The sequence below is a fragment of the Agelaius tricolor genome, unplaced genomic scaffold, assembly GCF_023055355.1.
Source record: "Agelaius tricolor isolate 1412-34295 unplaced genomic scaffold, bAgeTri1.0.p SCAF_16, whole genome shotgun sequence".
NCBI classification, from domain to species: domain Eukaryota; kingdom Metazoa; phylum Chordata; class Aves; order Passeriformes; family Icteridae; genus Agelaius; species Agelaius tricolor.
In genome coordinates this window covers 1,725,496-1,750,741 of record NW_027269276.1, presented here as the reverse complement: position 1 = coordinate 1,750,741, position 25,246 = coordinate 1,725,496, and the positions used below count along the sequence as shown (strand labels likewise).

Sequence of the window (25,246 nt, the reverse complement as noted above, 5' to 3'; positions counted from 1 at the left end):
CCTTCTGCCATGGGAAAATTGGAAATGAATCTTTTATTCAGGAGAAAAGCCCCACTTTTCTCTCTGTGGAGGCTGGCACTGTGCTTGGATGGAGGCACTCTTCCTGTGCTACAGAGCTGGAGACATCAATGCTTTCCTTGGACTGCAGCAGGGCTTTTCTGGGATGCCTTGAGTTTGCTTTCCTAAAAATGAAAGCAGCAGCACAGGGGATAATCCTGTACTCGTGGCACTGGCCTGACCTGTGGTTCAGTCCTTGTTTGTCATGAGCCAAACCAGGGAACTGAACCCAACACTCCCTATCTCAGATCAGGGCTCTCCTCCTCAGTGCTAAAGTCAGACTTTTCTCCCTCAGTAACTGCTTAAATTAGTTTGTACAATTTGGCCCAGCTCCACCTAGAAGGGATTTAAAGAATCCATATCCCTGCTCCAAGCAAGGGACATTTCTTGGAATGGGCACCACCAGGGATGGATGCCATCACCCACCCCAAGGACCTCTGGGGAGATGATTTTACCTCTGTGGGTTTGACTAGAAATCCAGGCTTGCTCCCAGAAAACCCTTCCAAGCAACATTTCGTGGAAACTGGTACTTTGTTACCAAAAAGAAAAAAAAAAATTCTGGTTTTGCCAAAGTGACATTTTCTGACCCAAGAAAACATTTTGTCAAAAAGCTTCCCAACCACTCTGCTGGGAATGTGCTCTTTGCCATCAGTCCCCAAGGCTGGAGCGCCGGGGTGTTGAAATGTTACTACAGCCCTGGAAACTGTGAGTCAGCTTGTCCCCACCCACAGCAGATACTCGTGGGAAGGGCCTTGAAAAGCCTGGAAACTCAGCAGCTCCTGCCTTGTGCAGCTCCCATTAACCCGTTCCCATGAATCCCTGCTGAAACCCAGCCTTTGGCCAATTCCTGACGGATTTTGGCTCCTTTTTCTCCCTCCTGATGGTGATGAATTGTGGAGGATATTTAGTTTCAGTCCATCCCTAAGCAATTTGGCTGATTTGGCCTCAATTCACCCCCACAGGCAGCAGATGCAGCCCCAGCACGGGCCGTGATGGAATTGGGTTGGGATGGGATGGGATGGGATGGGATGGGATGGGATGGGACGGGACGGGATGGGATGGGATGGGATGGATGGATGGATGGATGGATGGATGGATGGATGGATGGATAGAGGGATGGATGGATGATGGATGGATGGATGGATGGATGGATGGATGGATGGATGGATGATGGAGGGATGGATGATGGATGATGGATGGATGATGGATGGATGGATGGATGATGGATGGATGGATGGATGGATGGATGGATGGATGGATGATGGATGGATGGATGATGGATGGATGGATGGATGGATGGATGATGGATGGATGGATGGATGGAGGGATGGATGGATGATGGATGGATGGATGGATGGATGGATGGATGGATGGATGATGGATGGATGATGGAGGGATGGATGATGGATGGATGGATGGAGGGATGGATGGAGGGATGGATGGATGATGGATGGATGGATGGATGGATGGATGGATGGATGGATGGATGATGGAGGGATGGATGATGGAGGGATGGATGATGGAGGGATGGATGATGGATGATGGATGGATGGATGGATGGATGGATGGATGATGGAGGGATGGATGATGGAGGGATGGATGATGGATGATGGATGGATGATGGATGGATGGATGGATGATGGATGGATGGATGGATGGATGGATGATGGATGGATGGATGGATGGATGGATGGATGGATGGATGATGGATGGATGGATGGATGGATGGATGGATGGATGGATGGATGATGGATGGATGGATGGATGGATGGAGGGATGGATGGATGGATGGATGGATGGATGGATGGATGATGGATGATGGATGGATGGATGGAGGGATGATGGATGGATGGATGGATGGATGGATGGATGGATGGATGGATGATGGAGGGATGGATGATGGAGGGATGGATGATGGATGATGGATGGATGATGGATGGATGGATGGATGATGGATGGATGGATGGATGGATGGATGATGGATGGATGGATGGATGGATGGATGGATGATGGATGGATGGATGGATGGATGGATGATGGATGGATGGATGGATGGATGGATGGATGGATGATGGATGGATGGATGGATGGATGGATGGAGGGATGGATGGATGGATGGATGGATGGATGGATGGATGGATGGATGATGGATGATGGATGGATGGATGGAGGGATGATGGATGGATGGATGGATGGATGGATGGATGATGGATGGATGGATGGATGGATGGATGGATGGATGGATGATGGAGGGATGATGGAGGGATGGATCCCACTTGGAGGAAAGGTGCCAGAGCAGAGCTGGCTGCTGGGCTGGGATGTCAGTGCACCCACCTGAGCATTCCTTGGCCAGGCAGAGGCTCCTGCACTGATGTCCCAGGTTCTCCATGGGGTTGTCACAGGAAATGGCTTCAAACTGCCAGAGGGCAGGGATAGATGGGATATTGGAAATAATCCTTCCCTGTGAGGGTGGGCAGGCCCTGGCACAGGGTGCCCAGAGAAGCTGGGGCTGTCCCTGGATCCTTGGGAGTACATCCAGGCTATTCCAAGCCCCCTTGGATGGGGCTTGGAGCAGCCTGGGACTGCCATGGCAGGGATGACACTGGCTGGGCTTTAATGTCCCTTCCAAACCAAACCATTGCAGGATTTTATGCCCCAGGAGAGTTGGGAAAGTGGGTCACTTGTAACCCATGGATTACATCCCATGGGAAGGGTTTTGCCAAGGCTGCAGCTCCTCCAGGATGGGGGCACAGCCTGAGGTGCTGAGGTGAGATCACCTCTCTGCACAAAGGGTTTCAAGATGCCAAGGAGCTCTGGGAGTGTGGAGTCCAGCAGTTGGGAAATTCTCCATGGAGGAAAACTCTTCAAACATAATTTTTTTAATACTTTGGATTTATCAAAATGCCTCATTCTGATTTTAGCTTTTTCCATTTTGAAGAGGGGCCAAGGTCCTATCACAGTGTGTTACCACACAGGGTATAACATTTGCAAGAGCAAAATGAAAAATCAGTTTGAACTGGAAAATCATGGCAATGTCATGAAAACAAAGGAAATGGGACATTCTGATGTTGTCAAATCCTTTTTTCTCTGGTTCCTTTCAAAATCAGCTTCCAGCAAAACCAGCAGGATTTTATGAGGCATTTTAGTTTTTGGCAGAGCCCCTGGCTCTGGCACAGCAGGTTTGTGGTGCTTTCTGTGGTCGGGCCCAGACACTCTGAGCCCCCATTCCTGGGGGGAAAAGGGGGTGCAATGTGTCCCCCAGCCCTCCCCACCCCTTGGGGGTCCCCCTCTGCCCCCATTTTAAGGCATTAAAATAACCTACAAGTCGAGCTCCTACAACATTTAAGTGTCAGTTATTAATTTTGTGTTTTAACCCCTGTATTCTTCCTTTTGATCAGGAATGTATCAAATACTAGAGATTTTTTTTTTTAAGAAGCAGAAAATGATGATATTAATTTTCCTTACTGAATACCTGGAGTGCCACAGTCAGGGTTTGGGCTCTGCTGATGCCTTTGAGGGTGCTGGCAATGGCAGGGCTGGTCCCTGTCCCCCTTTTTTCCCCATCCCAGCTGCAGTTTGGCTTTGGGAAGAGGTTGGTGCCCTCCTGGCCACCCACGGTCCTCTTGGACCCAGGAGGATTTGGCTTTCTGTCATACCTGGGAGATCCATGTCAGATAACACTGGCAGGCTTTCAAAAGCTTCTCTCCAGCTTCCCTGCCAAGACCTATAGGATGTGTTCCAGAGCATCTCCCAGGAATGTTTGTTATTATGACAGGCAAAAAAAAAAAAAAAAGAAAAAGGTGGTTTAAAATAAAAAAAGCCAGTGAAAGAGGACATTGCTGTTAATCACCAGCAATCCTTTAATAAGCACCATTACTATAAATTGTGTGTGCATTGTGGGGGCACAATCGAGGGCTCTGTTGTGGCTGCCCACGTTGGGGCAGGAGCAGGAACAAAGTGCTGTTGTTGCAGGGGCTGGGATGGATGGCATGCGGGTGCAGTGGGGCTGCTCCTGCATACCTGTGCCCGTGGAGATGCTGGGCTGCTCCAGAGCCCATGAAAGCCCCATTGTTCTTGCTGCCATATTGCACACTCCATGATTACAGAGCCTTGGATGAGTCCCTGGTTGCAATAATAACCTATTCTTAGCTCTAGCACTGCTATATTTAAGATTTATATATATTTAAATGCTGGTAATTGCACATTTGGGACATATTGTAATTTAGGTGACAGCTTGGAAAGACAGTGGTGGGAAGAAAAGCATCAGCTGTGTTTGGGGAGGTGAACCCTGGGGTCATGCAGGGCAGGGTGATCCGTGGGGATTTCAAACAAGGGCTGGGACCTCTCTGGAGCAGCCTCAGGACGGGCAGGGATCCCACCAGGGTTGCAGATCCATCCCTGGGAGTGTCCAAGGCCAGGTTGGACAGGGCTTGGAGCAGCCTGGAGCACTGGAAGGTGTCCCTGCCCATGGAAGGGGTGAAGCCAAATGGGCTTTAAGGTCCCTTCCAACCCAAACCATTGCATGATTCCATGAGATCCAGGCAATCCCAGTTTCTACTTCCATGTCTGAAGCTGAAATATTCTTTTTTTACTCCTTTTGTGCCTTCTCACTGTGAAAAAAGGCATTTCCCTCCCACAGTGGGGTGCTGGGTTACTTCAGCCCAAACTGTGGTTCAGGTGTGAAGTGAGGCTGCAGTGTCAGGGGCAGCAAGTCCCTCACAGGTTTTGTAGGAGTTTTTACATCCTTAAGCAGGCAAGCTGCACATTTCCTAAACCTCACCCCAAAATGGCAGGGGAAAAGGAGCTTTGCCCCTGGTCCTACAGGTCAGAAGGGGCAGAAGTGACCCCAAAATCAAAATACCTATTTACATTCTGTGTTTATATTGATGCAAACATCGGTGGCACACAGCTATGGATTTTAAATGGAGTGTTTGATGTTGCACTGATTAGCTTTGCTGTAAAAAAAAAAAAGGTAGTCTTCATCCAGTGGATCTAAATTGTGTTCTTGAATAGATTAGGGCAGGTTTGGGGAAAAGTGGACAGAAATTTGGACAGAAGCCTTCAGGTATCGAAAAACCACCCAAAAGATTCCAAGAGAAAAACTGCAAACATTCAGGTTGCCTAGGTTCTGTTGGTAGAAATAATTTATTTGGTTTTGGGTGTTTTTCGCTTAACCGATCAACTGCTGGGGGATTAATTGCCCAGATTAATTTTTGCTTATTAGCGAAGCCTTCAGGCTGGCCCCAAGCTTTTCCTCCAGCAGGTTCCCACCGATCCATCCCAGGGTGGGGGAACTTCCCCACATCCCTGGGATGGAGCGAGGATGGGCAAAGCCGTCCTGCTCCGAACCCGGCTCTCGCCTCCCTGGCCGCGCGGGAATGGCTGTTTTATAGGCATTTATTTATTCATTCTGTATTCGGGGAAGGGTTATTGTGATGGGTCCCATCCCGGGGTGCCCCACGGGCACTGTGTGGCTGTGGGGCGGGACACGCGGCCGCGGCTCCCCCCGCTCCCGGCGGCGCTGCTGGTGGCCCGGGCCGGTCCGTGTCCCCCCGTTCGCTCCCCCGTTCGCTCCCCAGCCCGCGGTGCCGGCGCGGTCCCGGCCCCGCCGTTCATTCACGGCCGCGCCGGGCTGGGAGCGGGGCGGGGCCCGCGCCGCGCGCCGGCCAATGGGAGACGGCGGCGCCGCGCGTCACGCGGCCGCGGGCCAATGGGAGCGCGTCGGGCCTGAACTTTTGCCACGGCGGACAAGTTGATACATCGCGGGGGTGTGTCCGGCGCGCGGCCCGCGGGGGGGCCGTTAACCCCCTCGCTGCCGTGACCCACTTTCGCCGCGCCGCGCTCGCCCACCCCCCCCGCCCCGCGCCGCCGCTCCCGGCGGGGCGACCCCCCTTCATCCCGCCCCACGGCAGCGCGGGGCCGCGCGGGGCCGGCGGCGGGCGGGCGCGGGGCGGCGCGGGGCGCGGGGCGCTTTAAGCGGTCGGAAACCCGAGCCGGTGTTTGCGCAAGGGCCGGTGCCGCGCGGAGCCGCCGGAGTGTCTAGACTGGCACATGATGGGCGGCAGCCAATGGCGGCGCCGCTCGCGAGGGGCCCCGCGCGCGCGCCCCGGCCACACAAAAGCCGGCGAGGGGCGGGCGGGCGCGAGCGGGCGGCGGCGGCGGCCCCGGGAGCCGCGCACGGAGCGCGGGGACCCGCCGGACCGGGGCCGCGCCCTGCGATGCGGACAAGGGACGCGCTGACAACCGGCCTGCGCTGCGGGCTCTGCTGCTGCTGCTGCTGCTTCTTCGCCTTTCTGATTTAATTTTTTTTCCCTTTTTTTTAAATAATTTTTTTTTTTACTTTTTTTTTTTTTTTAAATACTATTTTTGGCTGAAGGGATCCGACGCCTCCGAGCGGCCCCCGGCGCCGGTTCCCCGCCGGGCGGCACCCCCGCGCCGGGCGCGCTTCCCCGCTCCTCCCCACCTTGTATGGTGGAGCGGCTGCGGGGCGCAGCCGAGCGCTGCCCCGGGCTCCCCCCGGCCCTCGCCCCCGCCGCTCCCCGCCCGGCCCCGCGTTGGCAGCCGATGTAGGGCACGGCGCGGCGCGCCCGAGCCCCAGCGCCGCCACGGGAGCGGCCCCCGCGGCGCCGTCTATGCCCGCGCCGCCCCGCCGCCCCCCCCATGGTGCGGCCCCGCCGCGGGCCGTCGGAGATCCGCTGGGCAGCAGCGCCGCGGGGAGTCCGGGCTGCTCCGGGGCTGCGATGAGATAGAGCCGGCGGCGGAGCGAGGAGCCCCGCGGAGGAGGGCGGGGGGCGGCGGAGAGCGACGCGACCCCCGGCCGCCCGCGGGTCGTATGTTCAGGTCCAAACGCTCAGGGCTGGTGCGGCGACTTTGGAGGAGCCGCGTCATTCCGGACAGGGACGGCGGAGATGGGAGCGCCAGGAGCGGCCACGACCTCGGAGCCACCGGCAGCTGCAAGATCGCGGAGAAAAGCCCCTCGGTGGAGCTCCGCGCGGTAGCGCGCAGCCTGCTGCTGCGGGAGCCGGAGGAGCGGCGCGGGGCGGCGGGCGAGGCGGCGCCGCGCGGGGACCCCATGGCGGAGCGGCGCGGGGCCCGGCTCCGCGCCCCCGGCTCCGCGCCGGAGAGCGACGGCCGGACCGTGACCTGCTGCCTCTTCTCGGAGCGGGAGCCGGGCGGCCCCCAACCTCCCCCCGCCGCCGCCCCCGGCCCCGACGGCGCGGCCGACGGCGGCTCCCCGGAGCGGCGGGGCCGGGAGGCGCGGGCGCGGCTGCTGCTGCTGGAGCAGGAGCTGAAGGCCGTCACCTACTCGCTGCTGAAGCGGCTGAAGGAGCGCTCGCTGGACAGCCTGCTGGAGGCGGTGGAGTCCCGCGGGGGGATGCCCGGCGGCTGCGTCCTGGTGGCCCGCACCGAGGTGCGCCTGGGGGGCCTGGCGGCGCCCCCGCACCTCCTCCTGGGCAAGCTGTTCCGCTGGCCCGACCTGCAGCACCCCGCCGAGCTGAAGCCCCTCTGCGAGTGCCAGAGCTTCGGCGTCGCCGACGGACCCACGGTCTGCTGCAACCCCTACCACTTCAGCCGCCTCTGTGGGCCAGGTGAGCAGCGGCGAGTTGGGTCTCCCCCGCCACAAACACGCACCGATTTGGGGGTTCGGGGTTTCTGACCCCTCCCTGGGTTTATCCGAGCCCTGGCGGGCAGCGCTGCCCCGGCCCCGCGCTGTTGCGGGGATGCCCGGGGGGACGCGCCCGCTCCGGGGTCCCCGCCGGGCATCCCCCCTCTCTGGGAACCAGCGCTTCCAGTTGTGCGTTCAAAGCCCTTTCTCTTTATTGGTTTTTTCCCCTTCCCGCGGAGTTTCCCCGCTCTCCGGGAGCCGGACGGGCGATAATCGGCGGCTCCATCCCGCTGGCGCCAGCCTGGCTCGCTCCTATCGGAGCCGGGCGGTCACCGCCGCCGGCTTAAAGCCGCAGGCGCTTCGGGGGGGCTGCGGGGATGTCCCCGCCGCGGGGATCCCCGCACCCGCGGGGACTTCGGGGGCTCCTGCAATTCTCCAGGGTTTCTCTCTTTTTTTTTTCTTTTTTTTTTTCTTTTTTTACCGTGGGCAGAGATGAGCGTTTTCAAGGCGTGGGTTTGGGATTGTTGAGGGTTTTTTGTTTTTTTCAGCAGTACTCGATTGTGTGTCCGTGTCAGCAGGGAATGGTTACACGGAGCAGAGACATGTTGGAGTTTGAGGTGCAGAAACGGAAATAATATTTAATAGGCTGTACAAAAACTGTAATGAGAATGGACAGCTGGATTCCCACTGCCAAGAGGGCAGGGTTAGATGGGATATTGGGAAGAAATTCTTCCCTGGGAGAGTGGGCAGGCCCTGGCACAGGTGCCCAGAGAAGCTGGGGCAGCCCCTGGATCCCTGGAAGTGTCCCAGGCCAGGTTAGATGGGGCTTGGAGCAGCCTGGGACAGTGGAAAGTGTCCCTGCCCATGGCAGGGGTGGAAGGAGATGATTTTTTTTATGTCCTTTCCAATCCAAACCATCCTATGATTCTATGCTGACTGTCCCTTTTTTTGGCAAGAACTTTGATTTTATTATTTCTGTTGCAATCTGGGCTCCTGCCTCGCTTTGCATCACTTCTTTCAAAGAAACTTCTCTTCTGGGCGTGCTTCTCCCGAAGGTCGCTAGAGGCTGGAGGCAGCTCTTTGACTCCAGCTGGAGTTGAGCTGCGTTTTTAGGAACGGGGCATTTCTTGTAGAAACGGGAGAAGTTTCCCAGTGTCTCTCCTGCAGCCGTGGTGGTTTTCCCAGCGGCGAGCGGCTGCCAGCCCTGTGCTGGGAGTAGTAGAAAGCAGAGCTGTTATCGAGTGGCTCCTTATCACCTTGATAACGGGTGACGGTGCCAGGACCCCGCCCGCGCCGGCTGGGCGCTGGTAACAGGAGCCAGGAGAAGGCCTTGATGCCCTTTTTCCACAAGTGGCTCCCTGCAGGGATCATCCTGTTGGTGTTTCCCACCCATTGGGGTGTGAAAGTTCTGGGGCGCTTCCAAGGAGGCCCTGGTGACAGCAGGATGGAGTGCGACCAGCACAGCCAGGTCTGGCTGTTACCTCCACACGGGGACACCAGCACCTTTATTTTTTTTATATTTTGGGATTTATAAGCACCCTTTGAGAAGAGCACCCTGCTCCCTTCGGGGGATTGGGGAAGCTTTTCTGAGGAGCAGTAGATGGCCCCAGAGCCGTCACACGGGGGATGCTGAGGTGCTTTAGGGGAGCCCAGCCGGGTGAGCTGCAGTTGCTGGCTGGGTGCTCTCCGGTCCGGGTGGGGGCTGAGGGGCACTCCCGTGTTTCCCTGCTCTGGGGTTGGTGTGGTGCCCCTCATGGACTTCACAGAGCAATTCCTCACTGGAGTCTGTGCCTGCTCAATGCTGATGCAGCCCAGCTGGCTGCACGCTCAGTTTTGGCAAGTTACAATTCAAGAAACATCACTGCCATACTGTGGAAGGGGAAAAGAAACCCCTGTAATCAGGGCCTGGAGTTTCCCCGTGGTCCTGGCCCTTCAAGAGCAGCGAGAATGGTTGAATGACCTGGTCCAGCAAAGCACCTCTGAGGACTCGCTGGGCTTGGAGCACATGGCTGCTCAGTGCTGCTGCTTAAAGCTGAGCTCGGGAGCTTTGTGAGATGGATTCAGGGTGAGGGGGATCATGGTGGCCTCTGCTCCTGAGCCACTCGAGTGTCAAAGCCTTTTGGGATGGACCAAGGTTATGGCATGGCTTGGTGGCTGAAGCCAGCCCGGCTCTGGTGCCAGCCCTGCGTGCCAAGAGGAGCCTTCTCATCACCCAATCCTTCTTTTCAGTGCTTGGGAAGTGCTTGGGGAGCTCTTGTCAAGCCCTGTGTGTTGGAATCACCCATGGAGGGTTGTCTCCCAGTGCAGATGATGGAAATGGGGTTCTTGGGCAGCAATTTAATGTTTTGTGTGACTCAATTTGTGGGTGTCCAGGCACAGATATGGGGCAGAGGGGTGAAGCACTTTCAGTAGCAAAGCCCACTTTGAAAGTTCAAGGTGGAACACCCATTGTTCAAAAATTTGGGAAACCTTGGTCTCCAGTTGCTTTTGTTTTGCACTGGATGTTTATAACCTTGGAAGAGTTCCTCCTACCCCTAAAGAGAAAGCGAGAGGGTTTGTTGATAAACCGAGCCCAGCACTAACCTGAAGTTTTGTTTTTCCAGAGTCTCCACCACCTCCCTACTCTCGGCTGTCTCCTAATGATGAGCAAAAGCCACTGGGTACGTGTTTTGTCTCTTTTGATCTCTGGGAACTCTTTCATGGTGCAGCCCCGGTGCTGGTTCTGAGACAGCCCTGCCTGGCACGCCAGGCAAAAGCCAACAAGTCGGGGTTTTATGGCTGCTCATTATTTCTGAGCAAGCATCAGCTGACAAGTTTTAAGAAGTAAATGGATGCCAGTTTATCCTACCAAATTACTGTGCAGACACATGCATATTTTCCAAAATAATATGAAGCTCTATTTTTAATGAAGGCGTAATGAAAGGTTACCAGACGTCATGTTTTGTCTGCGTGTGTAATCTGCGGGAGTGGGAGCTCCTGGGTGCCATTTCCATAAAGGCCTGGCTGTGCTGCTCCATGCAGGAACCAGCTATTACCCTTCCTCTGCTCCTTACAAAGAGATGGAAACCCTTTGAAACTCGGCGCTCTGTCATTTTGGAGCGGGGTGTCACTTCTCCTGGGGAATTATAAGAGGTTTTCCAAGCAGAGTTGGTGAGAGCAGCTTTGGGGTGGCTAGGCTGGGGTGTGGAGTGCAGGATGCTGGCAGCCCTGGATCCTGGTCCTGTGTGCTGCACACTGGCCTGGAGATGTTTTGAGCTGGCATCGCTGCATCCTCACCATCCTTTCTCATCTTTGCCTCTTGTGCAATTAAATGGGAGGCAAAGACACGGGAGCATGGGAGGGAAGGGAGGAATCCCACATCCCTCTTGGATTTCTTGCTGGGATCAGTGCAGCTGGGGCCTTTCTGCCTTTACCCCGTGGTCAGTGATTTGCTGGGGTTAATGCCCAGAGGAGCTGCTTTTGCTGCCGTGGGGCAGGGACAGGGAGGAGACGAACGGGGCTTGGCAGGGATAGGAGGGGACAGCAGTGCCTGCCTGTCCCGCCCAGCCCCGGGGGAAGGCGCTGCTGCCCCTGCCAAGGCGAGTCCCTGCCCTGCCCGGCCTGGGAGCAGCTCAGCCATGTGTGCACCCCGCGCCTGCATCGCCACAGGGCTGTGACCAGAGCAGCCTGCAAGGCCAACTTGGCTTCTGGTGGCTTTTTCTCTTTTTTTTTGTTAGGTGTGGAGGCAAAAAAAAAAAAAAAAAAAAAAAGAGTTGTCCCTCCCTGTACTCCCCCTTCCAAGTTAATTCCTTTTAGAAACTGCTTGTGCTGCAGGGAGAGATGATAGTGAGGGACACGTGACTTTATTAAAACAACAGCCAGGGGTTGAAATTTGCTTCACTGGCTTGTTTGATTGGAAAAATAATAGTTAATCTGTGAGCAAACAGTTGAGCACTTAATTAGAGGGGTGTAAGCAAGAGAGAATAACAAAGACTCTTAACTTGTTAAAACAAAGTTTCCTTCGCTTCAGCAAAGAGGAAGGAAGGAAGCAAGAATAAACAGCTTCAAGAATTTTAATGGTGATAATTAAGTATAGTAACTCTGACTTGTTTAGAGGCTTAATGTAACTTTATCCAGTAAGCACCAAGTTCCTACTTGTTTGATCAACTTAACTGGAGTTATTTTTGTGGTCGAGGCAATTCAAACTTTGCATTTGCGTGGTGGAGCTCCAAAGTTAATGGCTGCTCTCTGGCTCTGTGCAGAGTTTCTCTCCTGGGGAGGTGGTGGGAAGCCCAGCAGCCACGGGTGCTCACGTAGCGCTGGCAAACGCAGCAGCACTAAAAGTGCTTTTTTTTCCTTTGTTTTCCTCCCCCAGATCTATCAGATTCCACGTTGTCCTACACTGAAACAGAGGCTACAAACTCTCCCAACGTCACGCCCGGAGATTTCTCAGGTTGGTTCTCAGCTCTTGGTGCTTTCCTCCCTCCATGGGGGCTGGTGGTGGGGCAGGACAGCAGGAGGGGATGGGGGTCCTGGTCCTGCTCTTGGTTTGTGCTCTGGCTGTGCAGAGAAGGACAAAAAGCAGTTGTTTGAGTTGGTTTTTCAGAGCCATCCCTGTTGTGTGTGCTGTGGTAAGATGCTGTTTGCGGGGTGGGCAGGGATGTTCGGAGGTGGCCACAGGGTCACATGTGTCCCGTGTGGAGCCACCAGGATGGGTGCCAGGCTGCAGGACTGTGGGGCTGGGCTGTGGGCCCTCCCCAGTGCCATGGCAGGGCAGAGGGGCCCTTGCAGAGCTGCTGCTCTGGGGAGGTTCTTGCTGGTACCGTCGGGCTGGTGTTACCTGTTGGGCCCTGGCCCCGGGCTGCGCTCCCTGCTTTCATGAGCAGCTCCCAGCTACGGAGCCATTGGAGATCCCGAACAAAGCTTGGCTTAATTAGGTCCTGGTTTTTGCTCTGCCCCACCCTGCAACCTTTCATTCACTTAATGGGGCTCTGCAAGGCCTGGGGTGGTTTTACCTGACAGCAGGTAGAGCTGGGGCTGTCCTTGGCTCAGCACATCCCACATCTCTGTCCCTGCTGGCTCACTGTGTGACAGGAGGGGCCTGGCTGTAGGACCAGCCTTAATTCCATTGCCTGGTTCATGGTCTGAGAGCCAAACGTGGGGTTTGGTGGAGCCCCATGTGCCTCCTTCAGCAGCTGGGGTGGGGCTTGGGCGCCTCTGAGGCTCCTGGCTGGATTGCTGAGCACGTGGATGGGATGTGCTGCTCACCTGGGGATGCTGCTAGTCAGGGGAGGTGCTGGAGGGGACCTTTGGGGTGCTGGTGCCTTGGTTGTGGCATTTCTCTTCATTTTCTTTCCTTGCAAGAGTTCATGGTCAGTTTGGTGAGGCTTGGGCATTCCTGGGGATGTTTAGGCCAATCCCAGCTCCAAAGGGTGTTCAAACAGCACAGGGTCTGTATCATGGCAGGGTGGCACACGTCTCTCTAGGGATTTTCCCTTCTCCTTGTCCTTTCAGGTGTCCCTGTGGTTGGGCCCACAGGCTTTTGCTGTGCTGCCAAGTGTCCAGAGCAGGGGAACAGTTGGTAGCAGGACTGGGATCACTGAGCTTTGTGCTCTAATAAATGTGTTTGCAGTTCCCAGCAAACATTCCTAGGGCTGGATGCACATCCCTAAAGCTCCCCGTGCCCGTGGCTTTTGTTGTAACTTGATAATTGGCATTAATTACAGCAGCCAAGATGGAAAAGTGGGGTTCCTGAAGATGTAATGGTTTAGCTTCCCTCGTGGCTCAGTCTTTATGGGACATCTGGTGGGTTTGCTGGAAAGAAGAGAGATTTTAACTTTTCCTTGAACAATATAATGATAACATGTGACTGAGATTGTGCTGAAACCAGATCCCTCCTCTCCCCCTGTGCTGTTTCCAATGGTGTAACTTTTAATAAGAGTCTGGGGCTGGGTGATTTATTTTTCCCCAGTGTTCAGGATTGCTGAAAGAGGATAAGAGCCCTGCTGAAGTTAACCCATACATGTCATCACAGGCAAGTACAGGGGAAAAACCCACTTAGGCTCCAGTCTACCTGCCACATTTCAGTTTGTTTATTCTCCATTTCAGCTCATTTAATAGCTCTGCTTGAAGTGTAGGTCTGTGGGAGTGATACACAAAGCACGTGGTCCTCCCTGCCTCCTCTTGTGTACTCAGTGTGCATTTAGCTTGTCTTCCAAAAATAAGTACATTTTGGACCTAGCATCAAGCCACTGCTATTTATTGGTCCAGCTTTGATCATCAAAAAGGCTTTTCCTACTAAAGCCACAAAATTCAATTTTGCGTAACAAAGAGAACCATTCTTCTCCTGTTTCTCCTTTACTTGATGAACTTCTAAACAGGAGGTTTTAGGGTGAAGGCAAAAGATGATCTCTGTTATATGTGTTAATTTAAAAAAATAACAAATCCTGTTTTTGAAGTAGAGCCTTCCATGGCTAAAATATTACCCTTAAAAAGAGGGAAGCAGTGAAGTGTCAGGCTCACTGTAAAGTTCAGAGGAGCAGTCAGTGCTAACTGAAGCACAAGCTGTGGGTGGTTGGGTGGATGTGACCTGGATCCATGGATGATTCCCCAGAGCCCTCTTCATCTCCTGATCAAAGCATCTGGGTCTTGGAACAGAGTTGTTTGTACAAGGGTCAGTGTGCAGCCACAGCTTCTCCCTTGGAATGGGGATGCTCCTGTTTTCCCAGTGAGGTGCAGTGGCCTGGGAAGGTCTGGCTTGGTGGCCAAGGGCACATGGAGGTGTCTGACCCTGCAGTTTCCTCCTCCTGAGCTCAGGCAGTGCCACACTCAGCACAAAGAGAGCTCCATCTTTCCCTCCTCGGATTCACTCCTGCCTGGGGAGCAGAGCTGAGCAGAACCTGCTGTTTGGGGTTACATTTGAAGCCCAGGTCGTTCCTGTGTGCCCCGGGAGCCAGCAGAGCCTTGGCCAGTCCTGGCGGCTCCCGCCGGGGCTGGGGAAATACCAGGGAAAGGGCAAAGCCCAGCAAGGCAGGAACAAAAGCTCAGCCTCGTGACTCATAATTGGTGGAACATTTGTAGTAATTTTTTTTTCCCTTCCCCTCAGACTTGGCTCCTCCAGCACTTGCCAAGAAGCTGCTGTACCCGTTAGACTTGCCAGGCGTGTGGAGGCTGAGCCTCTCTGCAGGGATGGGGTGGGATGGGATGGAGCAGCTGCTGCAGCTCTGGGATTGCCTGCCTTCCTCTGAATCCCACAGGGCTCTCCCTCACTGGCCCTGGCAGGGACCTTTTCATAAAACCCATGGAATAGCCCCATTCCTGTTGGAAAAGCCCCACCATGAGCCTTGGGCAGAGTTCTTGTTAGTGGTGGCTTTAAATAGGGGAGGGCAGGTGGGAGAGCAAAAGGTGACCTTGCATCTGTAGGTCTCTGTGCTGACCTGACCATCCCCAGGGAAGATGCTGGTTTGTTTTTTCCAAAAATAGTTGTTTTGGGTGTTTTTTAAACTTTGAAATCACTTCCCATGTGCTAAAACTCTTCAGGAGTTTTGAGCTCTGGTGAACCTGTGTGTAGCTGAAAATGTACATCCTAAAGAAGAAATGTTGAATTGGTGGTTTGTTGGAGGAGGGATGAATTCTGTCCATGCTCCAAAGCAACAGGAAGGTGTTTTCCGCCTGGAAGTGGAAGCACAGGCATGAGTTTATTCCAGCAGCTCTGCTGATGTCCAGAAGGTGCTGAGCTCCATGTGGAGATGAGCTGTGCTTGGTGACTGATGGTGGAGGAAAGCTGAGAATTAACAGAGAGAAAAAACCAGAGTCTGAATGGGCAGGAGCTTATTTAAATTATTGCTGGTTTGGTTGGGTTTTTTTTTCTCTTAAGATGGGGCAGTTTTTGCAGGGCAGTGGTGGGGCTGGGGGCAGTGGGTTTGGGGAGCAGGGTTCCTGCAGCACCAAAGGGAGGAAGAAGACAGGAGCATCCATCCCAGCTGGTGACTCAGCCCTGCTGAGGTGATGCCACAGCTCCAGGCAAGAGCCAGAGGGTTTTTTCTGCTCCCAGCAATATTTAGGATGAACTTAAGGAAGCATATTTTCAAACCCACTGAATGGAGAAAGTGAACGTCTCCCTTCCTCTCCCCCCCAGAAATAACAGGCTGCAGGATTTATGCTAACAAGGAAATTTATGAAGATCCTGTGTGTTAGGAGGTAGGAAAAAAAAAAAAAAGCAGCCCATTAAATCTGTCAGGCGGATGTGTGTGGCAACTGGGCAAACATTGCCCTTTCCGGGCTGGGGGAGAGGCTCTGGAATTACCTGTTCATAGAAAAAAGGGTATTTTTGTCAGCAATGGGACAGCAGTTTCTTCTGGGGGGAAATGTTGAGTTTTGAGGACAGACTCAGTGACAGCTCTGGGCTGGGGGCTGGGTCTGGCCCAGCACCACCCTGGAGCCTTTTCATCCCTTCTCCCCTCCCTTCCTGCAGAAACAAATCCTTTAAAAAAGACACGACCTATCTGTGCATCCAGTTTAATCACAGACAGATGTTTGTTTGGGCCAGTAAGGGTTTTGGTTTCTTTTTTTCTTTCATATTTAACTGTAGGTTTGCTGGCTTGTCTTCCCCTGTGCAGTCTAGAACAATCAGGGTTTGGCCAAAGCCTCTCCTGGTCGGAGGAACGAGCCCGTTGCCAAGAGCTACTTCTTTGATGCAAAAAAATACATCCTGGAGGTGCTTTGTCAGATGTTTTTATATTAAACAGCTTTCCTCCATAGTTTCACTCTGCCAACGGGAAATAAAGTGCATCTATTTTCCAGTGTGCTTCAGAGAGGAATTCTCTGCTCGCTGTGGAGGCTTTTCCCACTTGGCTGGGGATGGCCATGGGTGTTGGAACCCCATGGGAGAGCCTCAGAGCAGCAACCTGCCCTGCCTGGGGCTTTGCTCATGGGCAGCTTCTGGCCCTGCCTGGGGCTGGCATCGAGGCAGCTTCTGCAGCTGAGGGTGAATCATGGATTAATCCCTGCAGGGAAGGTGGGGAAGCTCTGGGAGCTGCTCCCGGGGCTTTCAGGGCTGTGCCTTTCACAGAGGTGCAGGTGTGCTCCTTTCTTTTATACTGAGATGTCTGTCTGGGCTGGTGATAAACCCCTGGAGCCAGTGGATTTATGGAGGGCAGGGGGTTTTTCCACATCCCATTTGTGCTTGCCAAGGTGGGGGCTCAGGTGGCAGCTCCTGCAGTTCTGCCATTCCTTTGGAGCAGAAGGTGAAGGGATCATTGACTCTGGAGCCAGCTGGGCTCCTCGTTGTGTCCAAATCCTGTTGATTCCACCTGGGAAAATCATGAGCAGATGAAGAAGCTGTTCAGAGCAACGAGCAAGCAGCAATTAAAGAAATTTTTTTTTAAGAGTTAGATGACTTACAAATGGAAGAGAAGCACCCTAGATCAAGGCTGGAGGGAGATATTGCCTGCATGTGGTTGTTTTTCCATTAAAACCCTGTGGGATAGCTCAGGTTGGGCCCCCAAACCAAGGGCTGGAGCACTGAGCTGTCCCTGAGCTGGTGAGTGGCAGTGCTCTGGTGGCAGTGCACCTTTGTGGTGCCACCTGTACCCCTTGTCCTGTGTGGAGGGGGGCCTGTGGCTCCATCCATACAGAGTTTGGAGCTCTGGCAGTGCCTGTGCAGCTGTAGAGGTGCTCCTAAAGCCAGTGAAGCTGTTTGTGTAAAATACTCCGTGGGTTATGGGCTTGTAGTGCAGGGCTCAGCCAGGACAGTGATGTGGGGAGGAGAAATTCATTTTACACAGGCTGAGGAATTTGCTGGGTGGAGGTGGGAAGGGGTGGTTTGTGCTGAGGGTCTCCTGAGGAGGGACACTGAGGTTCCTCTGAGGTTTTCCATCCTGTGCAGCAAGGAGCAGCAGCCTCCCAAAGCAGCCTGACAGGAGGGCAGGTGTCTCCTGGGCTGGAGGTGGACAATGTCCCTTTGCTGCTAAAACCACCCAACAGCCACACTTTAGAAATGAGGACAGTCAGAGCTGTCCCTGAAAAATCTGGGCAGGTGGAATTGGGCCTTGTTCAGAAAATCCCAAGTGGCTGCCTGGGATCATCTGCCTGGAGAGGCCCAGGCTGCACAAGGGTGGGAGAAGGTTGGTTTTACCAATATTGGTAAAACCCTGGGCCTGATGCAGAGATGAAAGCTGCCCTGCAGACGATGCCTCTGTATTTGTGTGCACACACAGCTCCAGAGCCCCAGAGGAGAATTTTCCATCAGGGATTCAGGCAGGATGATGCCCTGGATGAAGGGAAGGTTCCACGGGCAGTATTTGGGGAGCATGGCTCCCTTGGAGGCAGGACTCTGAAGTCCTCAGTATATTCCAGCAGAGAAGGAGAAAGTTGCTTTTCCTCCCTCTGTTACCTAGAACTGGGATGGATTTTCACAGCTAGCCTAGATGTTTTCAACCTAGAAGTTCTTGTGCTTTCTCCAAGACCCAGATAAAATATATTTTTGTCTGTGGTTCATTGAGTAGTTATGATGTTTGGCCTTGAATCACAGAATAATCACATCCCTCACTTCTCCAAGCACCTAGGCATCACTCTTTATAAAAAGAAACATCAGGAAGTAAGCAAGTTACTTAAAAGTAAATTAGTTTAATCTTTGTAGCCTAAACGTTACATTCTTGCACCCTATTAGGGGCTGGATACGACTTTCTAGGTAGTAAAAGTTCCTTTGATGTAGCTCTGGTTGTGTCCTTTAAGCAGCATGGATCCCATGGATCCAGCTTTGTTTGAACTTTCCTTTTTTCCCTGGGCCTGTGTTTTGCTTTTTAAAGGGATTTGCTGAATACTGGACACAGTGTATTTATGACCTTTGAAAATGGTGAATGTTTTGAAGGAGGAATTTTGGCTTCTTATAGGGGACCTGTAGAGAGAGGCTTGTGTTCACAGTCCCAGTAATAGATTTTTTTGTGGCACTTTGATGAGTGAGAGGTGTTTATAGGCTTGATTCATAACTGAGTTACCAAGGTTTTCCACGGAAATAACTTATTAAATGTGTGGCGCTCACCGGAGCCATTGAAGTCTGGAGATTTGCTCTTCATCAAAGGCACCTCCTTCCCTGGGCTCCAAGGTCTAACTCAGCATTTTACCTCTGGAGGATGCTCAGACCCAAAAGGGCTGTGTGGTGTGCGAGCTAGAGCTGGCTTTTAGTAAGAAATTAAAAAAAAAAAAAAGGCAAACTGGAAGAAGGAGGGAAAAAAAAAACCTCAGGAAAAACATCTCCCCTGTCGTTGGGAGCTGCTGATGGTTAAACCTGGTTTTCTGGAACACTGCTTGTTTGTGTGGATTTTGCCTCTCTGCTCCACAGCTGAAAAGTCCATCCCTTCAGTGCTGCTGAGGGCTTTGAAGTGTCCCCAGCCCCTGGAAGCCCAGGTTCAGTTTACTGGCAAAGGAGACTCAGCTCTTTGTGCTTCCCCAGAGCCTGGGGCTGTCATTCCCAGCTCTGCCCCAGGCTCCTGCTCCTGGCTGGTGGTGCAGGAGGGGGACATGGGCTCACTGAGGCCCCACCTGGCTCCTGGGGACTGGGGTTTGTCCCAGCTCTTGTTCTGCCCCTGCTCTGTGCCTTTCACTTGGCTGAGTCATCAAATCCTGGTTTGGGTTGGGAGGGAGCTCAAAGCTCATCCTGCTCACCCCTGCCATGGGCAGGGACACCTCCCACCATCCCAGGGGGCTCCTGCTCCAGCCTGGCCTTGGGCACTGCCAGGGATCCAGGGCAGCCCCAGCTGCTCTGGGCACCTGTGCCAGGGCCTGCCCACCTTGTCAGAACTCCTTCTGCAGGTTTGGGAGTTTAACTGGGAGTTTGTGCAGCACTGGGGTCTGGGCTGGGGATGCTCAGCACTGCTGGATTCCTGTTTGGGTGTGTTTTTTGTGTAAGAACAAAAACATTTCACATGGAAATGCCTGTCTTGGCTGACCTCTGGCAGGGCTGCCGATGCTGCCTGGTAATGGCCTTTGCAGCTCCTGGGGCTGGAGCAGGGATCAAACAGCTCTGGCATGGATGTGCTGGGCTGTGCTGCTGTCCCAGAGAAGCTGCTCCTTCAGGGAGAAGCTGGTTCCTCATCCCAGGCTCTGGATATGGGAAAATACGTGGGGAAAAAGCCACCAGCATCAGAGGGTATAAACAGAATTAAACTCAAAGCTCCTCTCCTGCCCCAGCATCTCCTTGATCAGCCCCACACCCCAGGTTTCCCCCTCTTTTTTCTTTTTGTATTTTCCTAGTTTTAATCTTTAAATGGCTGAGAGTTGCCTCTGGTGCCCAGGCCTGAAAACCCTCCCAAAATACAGCCTGGCTCCCCACAGGGATGCAGTCCTGCAGGGAGCAGGCTCAGCCTGGGATGCTGCTCCCTGCCCTCAGCATTTTGCCTTTCAGGTTATAAAAGCCCACGTCTGAAACCTGCCAAAAAGTCAAATTCCCAGCAGTGCAAGAGAGAGGGATGTGTGGAGAGTTTGTTCTGCCCTTCACAGCAGTTCCTGGGGGATGCAGGGGGTCTTTGCTGAGGCTTCAGGGAGCCCACGTGCTCCTGTCCTGCCCTGCAGCATCCCCCACCCACCCCAGGGGCATTCCCAGAGCAAAAGCTGGGCCAGAGCCATCCCTCCCTTCCCAAGGCAATTCATGGCAGTGCCCTGGTGCCACATTTGCTGTCCCAGCTGGACACTGCTGCTCTGCTGGCCCCACTGCAGCTTGGCCACGGCCCCACCTGGGCTTGGAAGAGCTGCCCTCCCCTTCCTGCTCCTGTGTTTGGTTTATGGCTTTGGAGATGTTCCTCTCCTAAGTGCTTGTGGCAGAAGGATCAGGCTGCCCATTCCTTCAGGCTGCTGCAGGGGCATCTCTTGGTGCCAGGGCTGCTTGGGCAGGATTTCTCACAGTGGCTCCACGGAAGGGCGGGAGACACAACTGTGTTGGTTTTATCTGTGTATACCATGAGCAGGAGCAGAACCTGCCAGCAGAAAGGCTATTTTTCAGCTCTTTCCATTTATTAAGGTCTCATTTGCTAAGATTTTTCCATGAGAGAAGCCAAAGAATGTTAAAGACTTGAAAAAAAAAAAAAAAAGAAGTGCCAGCTGCTTTGTGCTTTCACACAGAGTGATGCAAAGTTGTGTGGTTAATAGGGAAAAGGTACCTCAGGAGCTGCAGCACCAGGTGCTGGTGATGAGAGCTGGGTAAGGCCCAGGCTTCCCAGAGAAACAGTGGCTGCCCCATCCCTGGGAGTGTTGGATTGGGCTTGGAGCAGCCTGGTCTCGTGGAAGGTGGGATGGGATGAGCCCTTCCCACCCAACCCAGCCCGTTCTGTTTCTCTGATGAGCTCTAGGTTTACCCCCCCATCTGCAGGGGCTCCTGCTGGGGTGGACGTGCTGTGCACAGCACATCCCTTGGCTTCCCTCTGCTCTTTCTTTTGCCCTCCTGGCTGCTCCAAGGCCTGGCCTGTGCTGTTCCTGAGCGTGGAGCTCACACAAGGCCCCGTTTGTGCGAGCCTGTGCTGGGAAAAGCCAAGTTTGTCCAGGGGGAAGAATGAGGCACTTGATTCACCCCCCCTGTGTGAGGCTGTGGGGTCTGGGAGCATCCCTGTCCTCCACAGGGAAGGCAAACATGGGCCGTGCTGGCTGGGAACTCCCAGGGTTCTGCTTTCCCTTAGTCCTGAATAAATGTTGCTCCTTGGGAAGCAATGCTGCATCTTCCCCTCAGCTCTGTGGCAAACACAGTCATTGTGTCCTGATTTTTTGCCTATTTTTTGTTATTTGTTGCTCTTTAAACCCTACAGTGAGAGCTGTAGGTAAAAATGAGCTGTAGTTCAAAAAAGATATCCAAGCTATAGGTAAAAAAAGTTATAGTTTTTTTTTCCAGCATTCTTCTTAAAATCCAGAGGAATTGTGACATAGCCCAACAGGAGCTCTCAGCCTGGAAGTGTTTAAGGCCAGGTTGGATGGAGCTCTGAGCAACCTGGTGTGGTGGGAGGTCTCCCTGCCCATGGAAGGGGGCGGAACAGGATGATCTTAAAGGTCCCTTCCAACCCAAACCATTCCATGGTTCTGTGATCCAAAGCTTTGCCAAGTCTCACAGCAGTCAGTGGTGCTTATAAAAATCTCAGGCTCCAAGGTTAGATCTGGTTGGGTTTGTCTGGTGCAGCAGCTCGGGGTGTCCAGCTGTGAGAGAAGGGGCAGATGTGAAAATGAGCAGTTTAATGTCTCAGACCCAATCCTGCCCTATAAATTGTGTGTCTGCAGCTGCCACTGAGGGCTCAGGCTGCTCTGCCACGGCTCTGATCACTGTAACACTCAATCCAGCAGGTTTTGATTTTGCCTGTTCTGGAGAGCTCTTTCTGCTGAGGTTTTGTGAAGCTCTGGGAACAGGACAGTGTTTCCAGAGAGGCTGTGGGTGCAGAGCAGTCCTTGGGTGGCAAGGCCAGGGCTCAGTTTCCCTGAGCGTTGTGGAGTCGCTTTCTGAGATCTGCAAAAAAAACCCCAACAGAACACAAAAAAACCCAACAAAACTTTATGAATCGACCAGGAAGCCAGTAAAAATTAGTAGTAACAAGCGGATTTCAATGGAAATGGGTTTGCTGCTCTGCTGGCTGCCAACCATTTATGAGACTGGCCGGGTGCCGGGTCCAGCGCCGCATCCCTCACCCTCCTGCTGCTGGAAATCATTTGTGACTCCAAAAAAATAAATAACACTATTGTGGAGCTCTTTTTATGGCTGGGGCCTGAGCTGGGTGGCAGCTCTGCAGTTTGCAAGCCCTGCCTGGGGGCTCCCTGCTCCATCTCAGGTGGGTTCCTGTGGGTTTGCAGGGTGCAGGTGAGGACATGAGATGGGAGTTGCATCTGTGGGGTGTTGGATCTGTTCCTGGATGTGACCCAGGGGAAGAGCTGGGTCAGTGTGGCTGTGCCAGTTCAGGGGTGTTGGGTGCTGTTGGGTGTTGTGCCAGCAGAGGTTTAGGATGGGTATTTGGGGAAATTTCATCCCCACAAGGGCTGTCCAGCCCTGGCACAGCTGCTCAGGCAGTTGTGGAGTCACCATGCCTGGAGGGATGTCAAAGCCGTGTGGCTCTGGCACCTGGGGACAAGTGGAATGGTTGGAGCTGCTGATCTTAGAGGGCTTTTCCAGCCTTATCCATTCTGGGATTGCTCCTGCCTCTGGTGGGGACATCCCAGCCCCCCCAAGCCCCAGGGTGGTGTCCCAGGAGTCAGGAGCTGGCTCGTGTGGAGGACCAGCCCCCAGAACGGGCCCATTGCTGCTTTGGCTCATCTTTAAATGCCACAGGGGTTCCCAGCATGGGAATTCATCTGGCTCTTCCATTTGCACCAGGCCTGTGCAGTGCTTGCACAAAGGGATGTGTGTGACTGAGGGGACTTCCACCCCAGCAGAACAAGGAAATTCCTAGGAGAGGACAAGCCAAGGTGAAGATCCTGTGAGTTCATGGAGCTGCTCTTGCCCCATTGCTGAGTTATTTGAATGGAAGGGAAATGTCAGCAGAATCATGTCTCTTTAAAAAAAAAAAGTCACTTCACAGGTTACAGACTAGGAGCACATTGGGCAGCTTCTTCATCACTGGAACAAGAAAATTGGAGTCATTCTTTATTCCCCAGTAATTACAGGCACATATTTTGAAATCTCCGTGTCTTTTCCATGTTGAATCGCCAGTGCAGACCTTCAGAGCAGGATTGAATTCAGCTGTGCTTGAAAGGGTCGGTCATTTGAGACTTCCAACATTAAAAGATCTTTGCAAATTAGTTTTGCTCTTGCCATGCTGAATTTGTTTGTGTAGAAAACCTCAGTAGATTTGGTATGTGCCTGTCTTTGAAGGGCTCTGCTTCAAAGGCTGCAGCTCTGGGTGTTTTATGTGCTGAGCTCTGCAGTCCCCTGAGCTCTGCTGCCTCGCTGGGAAGTGTCAGCTCATGTTAAACCTGCAGGAAGGAAAAGCTGAGCGTGGCTTTTCAAAGCTTTCAAGGAAACTGGATGCCCAGGGCTTATTCCTGTAGGAAACGGGTGCTGGAGCTGCATGTGCTGGTGTGTGTCATTGCTACAGCCCCAGCAATGGTTCTCTCCATGGCCCTTCCCTGGGGGTCAGAGGAAACCTCTGTGTGTTTGGAGAATTGGGGGTAGTTGGTCCCAGAAAATTCAGCTGAGATCTTGGCAGTGAGAACCAAACACAAGAGATTCAGTTGGACTAGAGCTAGTATTCAAACAAAGGTAAACAGTGAAAATAATATTATGAAATTTCCTGATTCTTGGCTTGAAATGTGGGTTGTGGTTTTTTTTTTTTTTCCCAAAGAAATTGAATCTCAGAAGGGAAAATGGGAGAACCTGTCTCACATCCTGGGCTTGTGCATGTTTAGATCAGGTCTGTCACCAAACAGGTTTTGTTGGAGTGAGGCTGGAGCCCTTTCCCCTCCAGCCTGGTGTATCCATGCACATCCCAGCGGGCTGCACTGTGGAACTGATCACTTTAAAACACAGAAACAGCAGAAAAAAACCCCATAAAATAGAAGGTGTTAATGGAAGGGCTGCCCCAGAGAAGGGCTGCCTGTGCCTGGACAAGCTGTGGAAGGTTTCTGTGAGTGCATTGTCCACTGTGGGAGCCTTGGGCTGGAGGGAAGGAGCTGCCCTGGCTGGGTGCATGCAGTAGGACCTGGCAGGTTTAACTGAGGACAAACCAAGCAGCACCAGGACATTGCTGGGAGCCAGCAGATAATCCCAGCTCAGCCCCGGGCCGGATGGCTGGCGCTGCTTTCCCCGCTCTTCCCCCTTTGCTCCCTCTCATTGAGATTTCGACACAATATTATTTTAATCCCCATCCTGTCGCCCCTCCTCCTCCTCGCTGTGCCCTTCCCTGCAGGCTCTCTCCCCCCATGCAGGCTCAGAGCTCTCAATGAGAAGCAGCTGCCTCCCAGAGCCCTCTCCCCTCGCAGCGGGGCCAGCCTGGCACCGGGTGGGTCGTGGCTGCCTGGCTCTCCCCCAGCCCCCTGAGCTTTTCCTGCTGTCTCTGTCCTCCCTCGGTGGTGTTTGTGCTCCTGGGATCTGGGGCTGGATTTGGAGCCATCCCACTGTGGAGCATCCTGGGGTGGGCACAGGGAGCACCCGGGTTTGGGATGTGCCATGGCACTGCCACCTCCAGCCATCGCTGCACAGCCCTGCTGGGGTTAGAGGTTGTTAAATTTTGGCTTTATTTGTTTCTCTCTTGTTTCTGTGGGTCAGACTGCCTCGGTGCAGATCCCTGGGGCTGAGTGTTTGGTGTGTGTTGAGCAGGAAGCAGCCCCTGGGATTTGGAGTCATGTTTTCCACCCTGTTCAAACCCCCAGGGAGGTTTTAGGGATTCAGGGGATGCTGCCAAGGCAGGCAAGTGACTGAAAGCGGTTCAGGCATTAACAACTCACATGTCCCAGCTGCAGCAGGTACCAAACTCCTCACATCCAGCCTTCAATGGCTCAGGGCAGTGGTGAGGGTGGGCACAGGCTGGTTTAACAGGGATGGAGCGTTTCTGCAGTGCCTGGGTGAGTGCAGCCACCTGAGGGAAACAGCACAGGCTTATCTTGGAGCTTCTATTCCTTATTTCTCCTTTGAAGTTGTGCTTA

At 53.6% G+C, this 25,246-nt stretch overlaps 1 protein-coding gene across 1 annotated transcript in view; it reads left to right on the top strand.

The window, feature by feature from the left end:
* Nucleotides 1-6,075: 6,075 nt before the first annotated feature.
* Nucleotides 6,076-25,246, top strand: part of SMAD6 (SMAD family member 6) — a 37,654-nt gene continuing 18,483 nt past the window's right edge. The window contains exons 1-3 of the mRNA XM_071441151.1: nucleotides 6,076-7,646; nucleotides 10,267-10,323; nucleotides 12,018-12,095. Of these exons, the coding sequence (XP_071297252.1) occupies nucleotides 6,890-7,646; nucleotides 10,267-10,323; nucleotides 12,018-12,095 (892 nt within the window). The 5' untranslated portion in view covers nucleotides 6,076-6,889. The remainder of the gene's footprint in view (nucleotides 7,647-10,266; nucleotides 10,324-12,017; nucleotides 12,096-25,246) is intronic.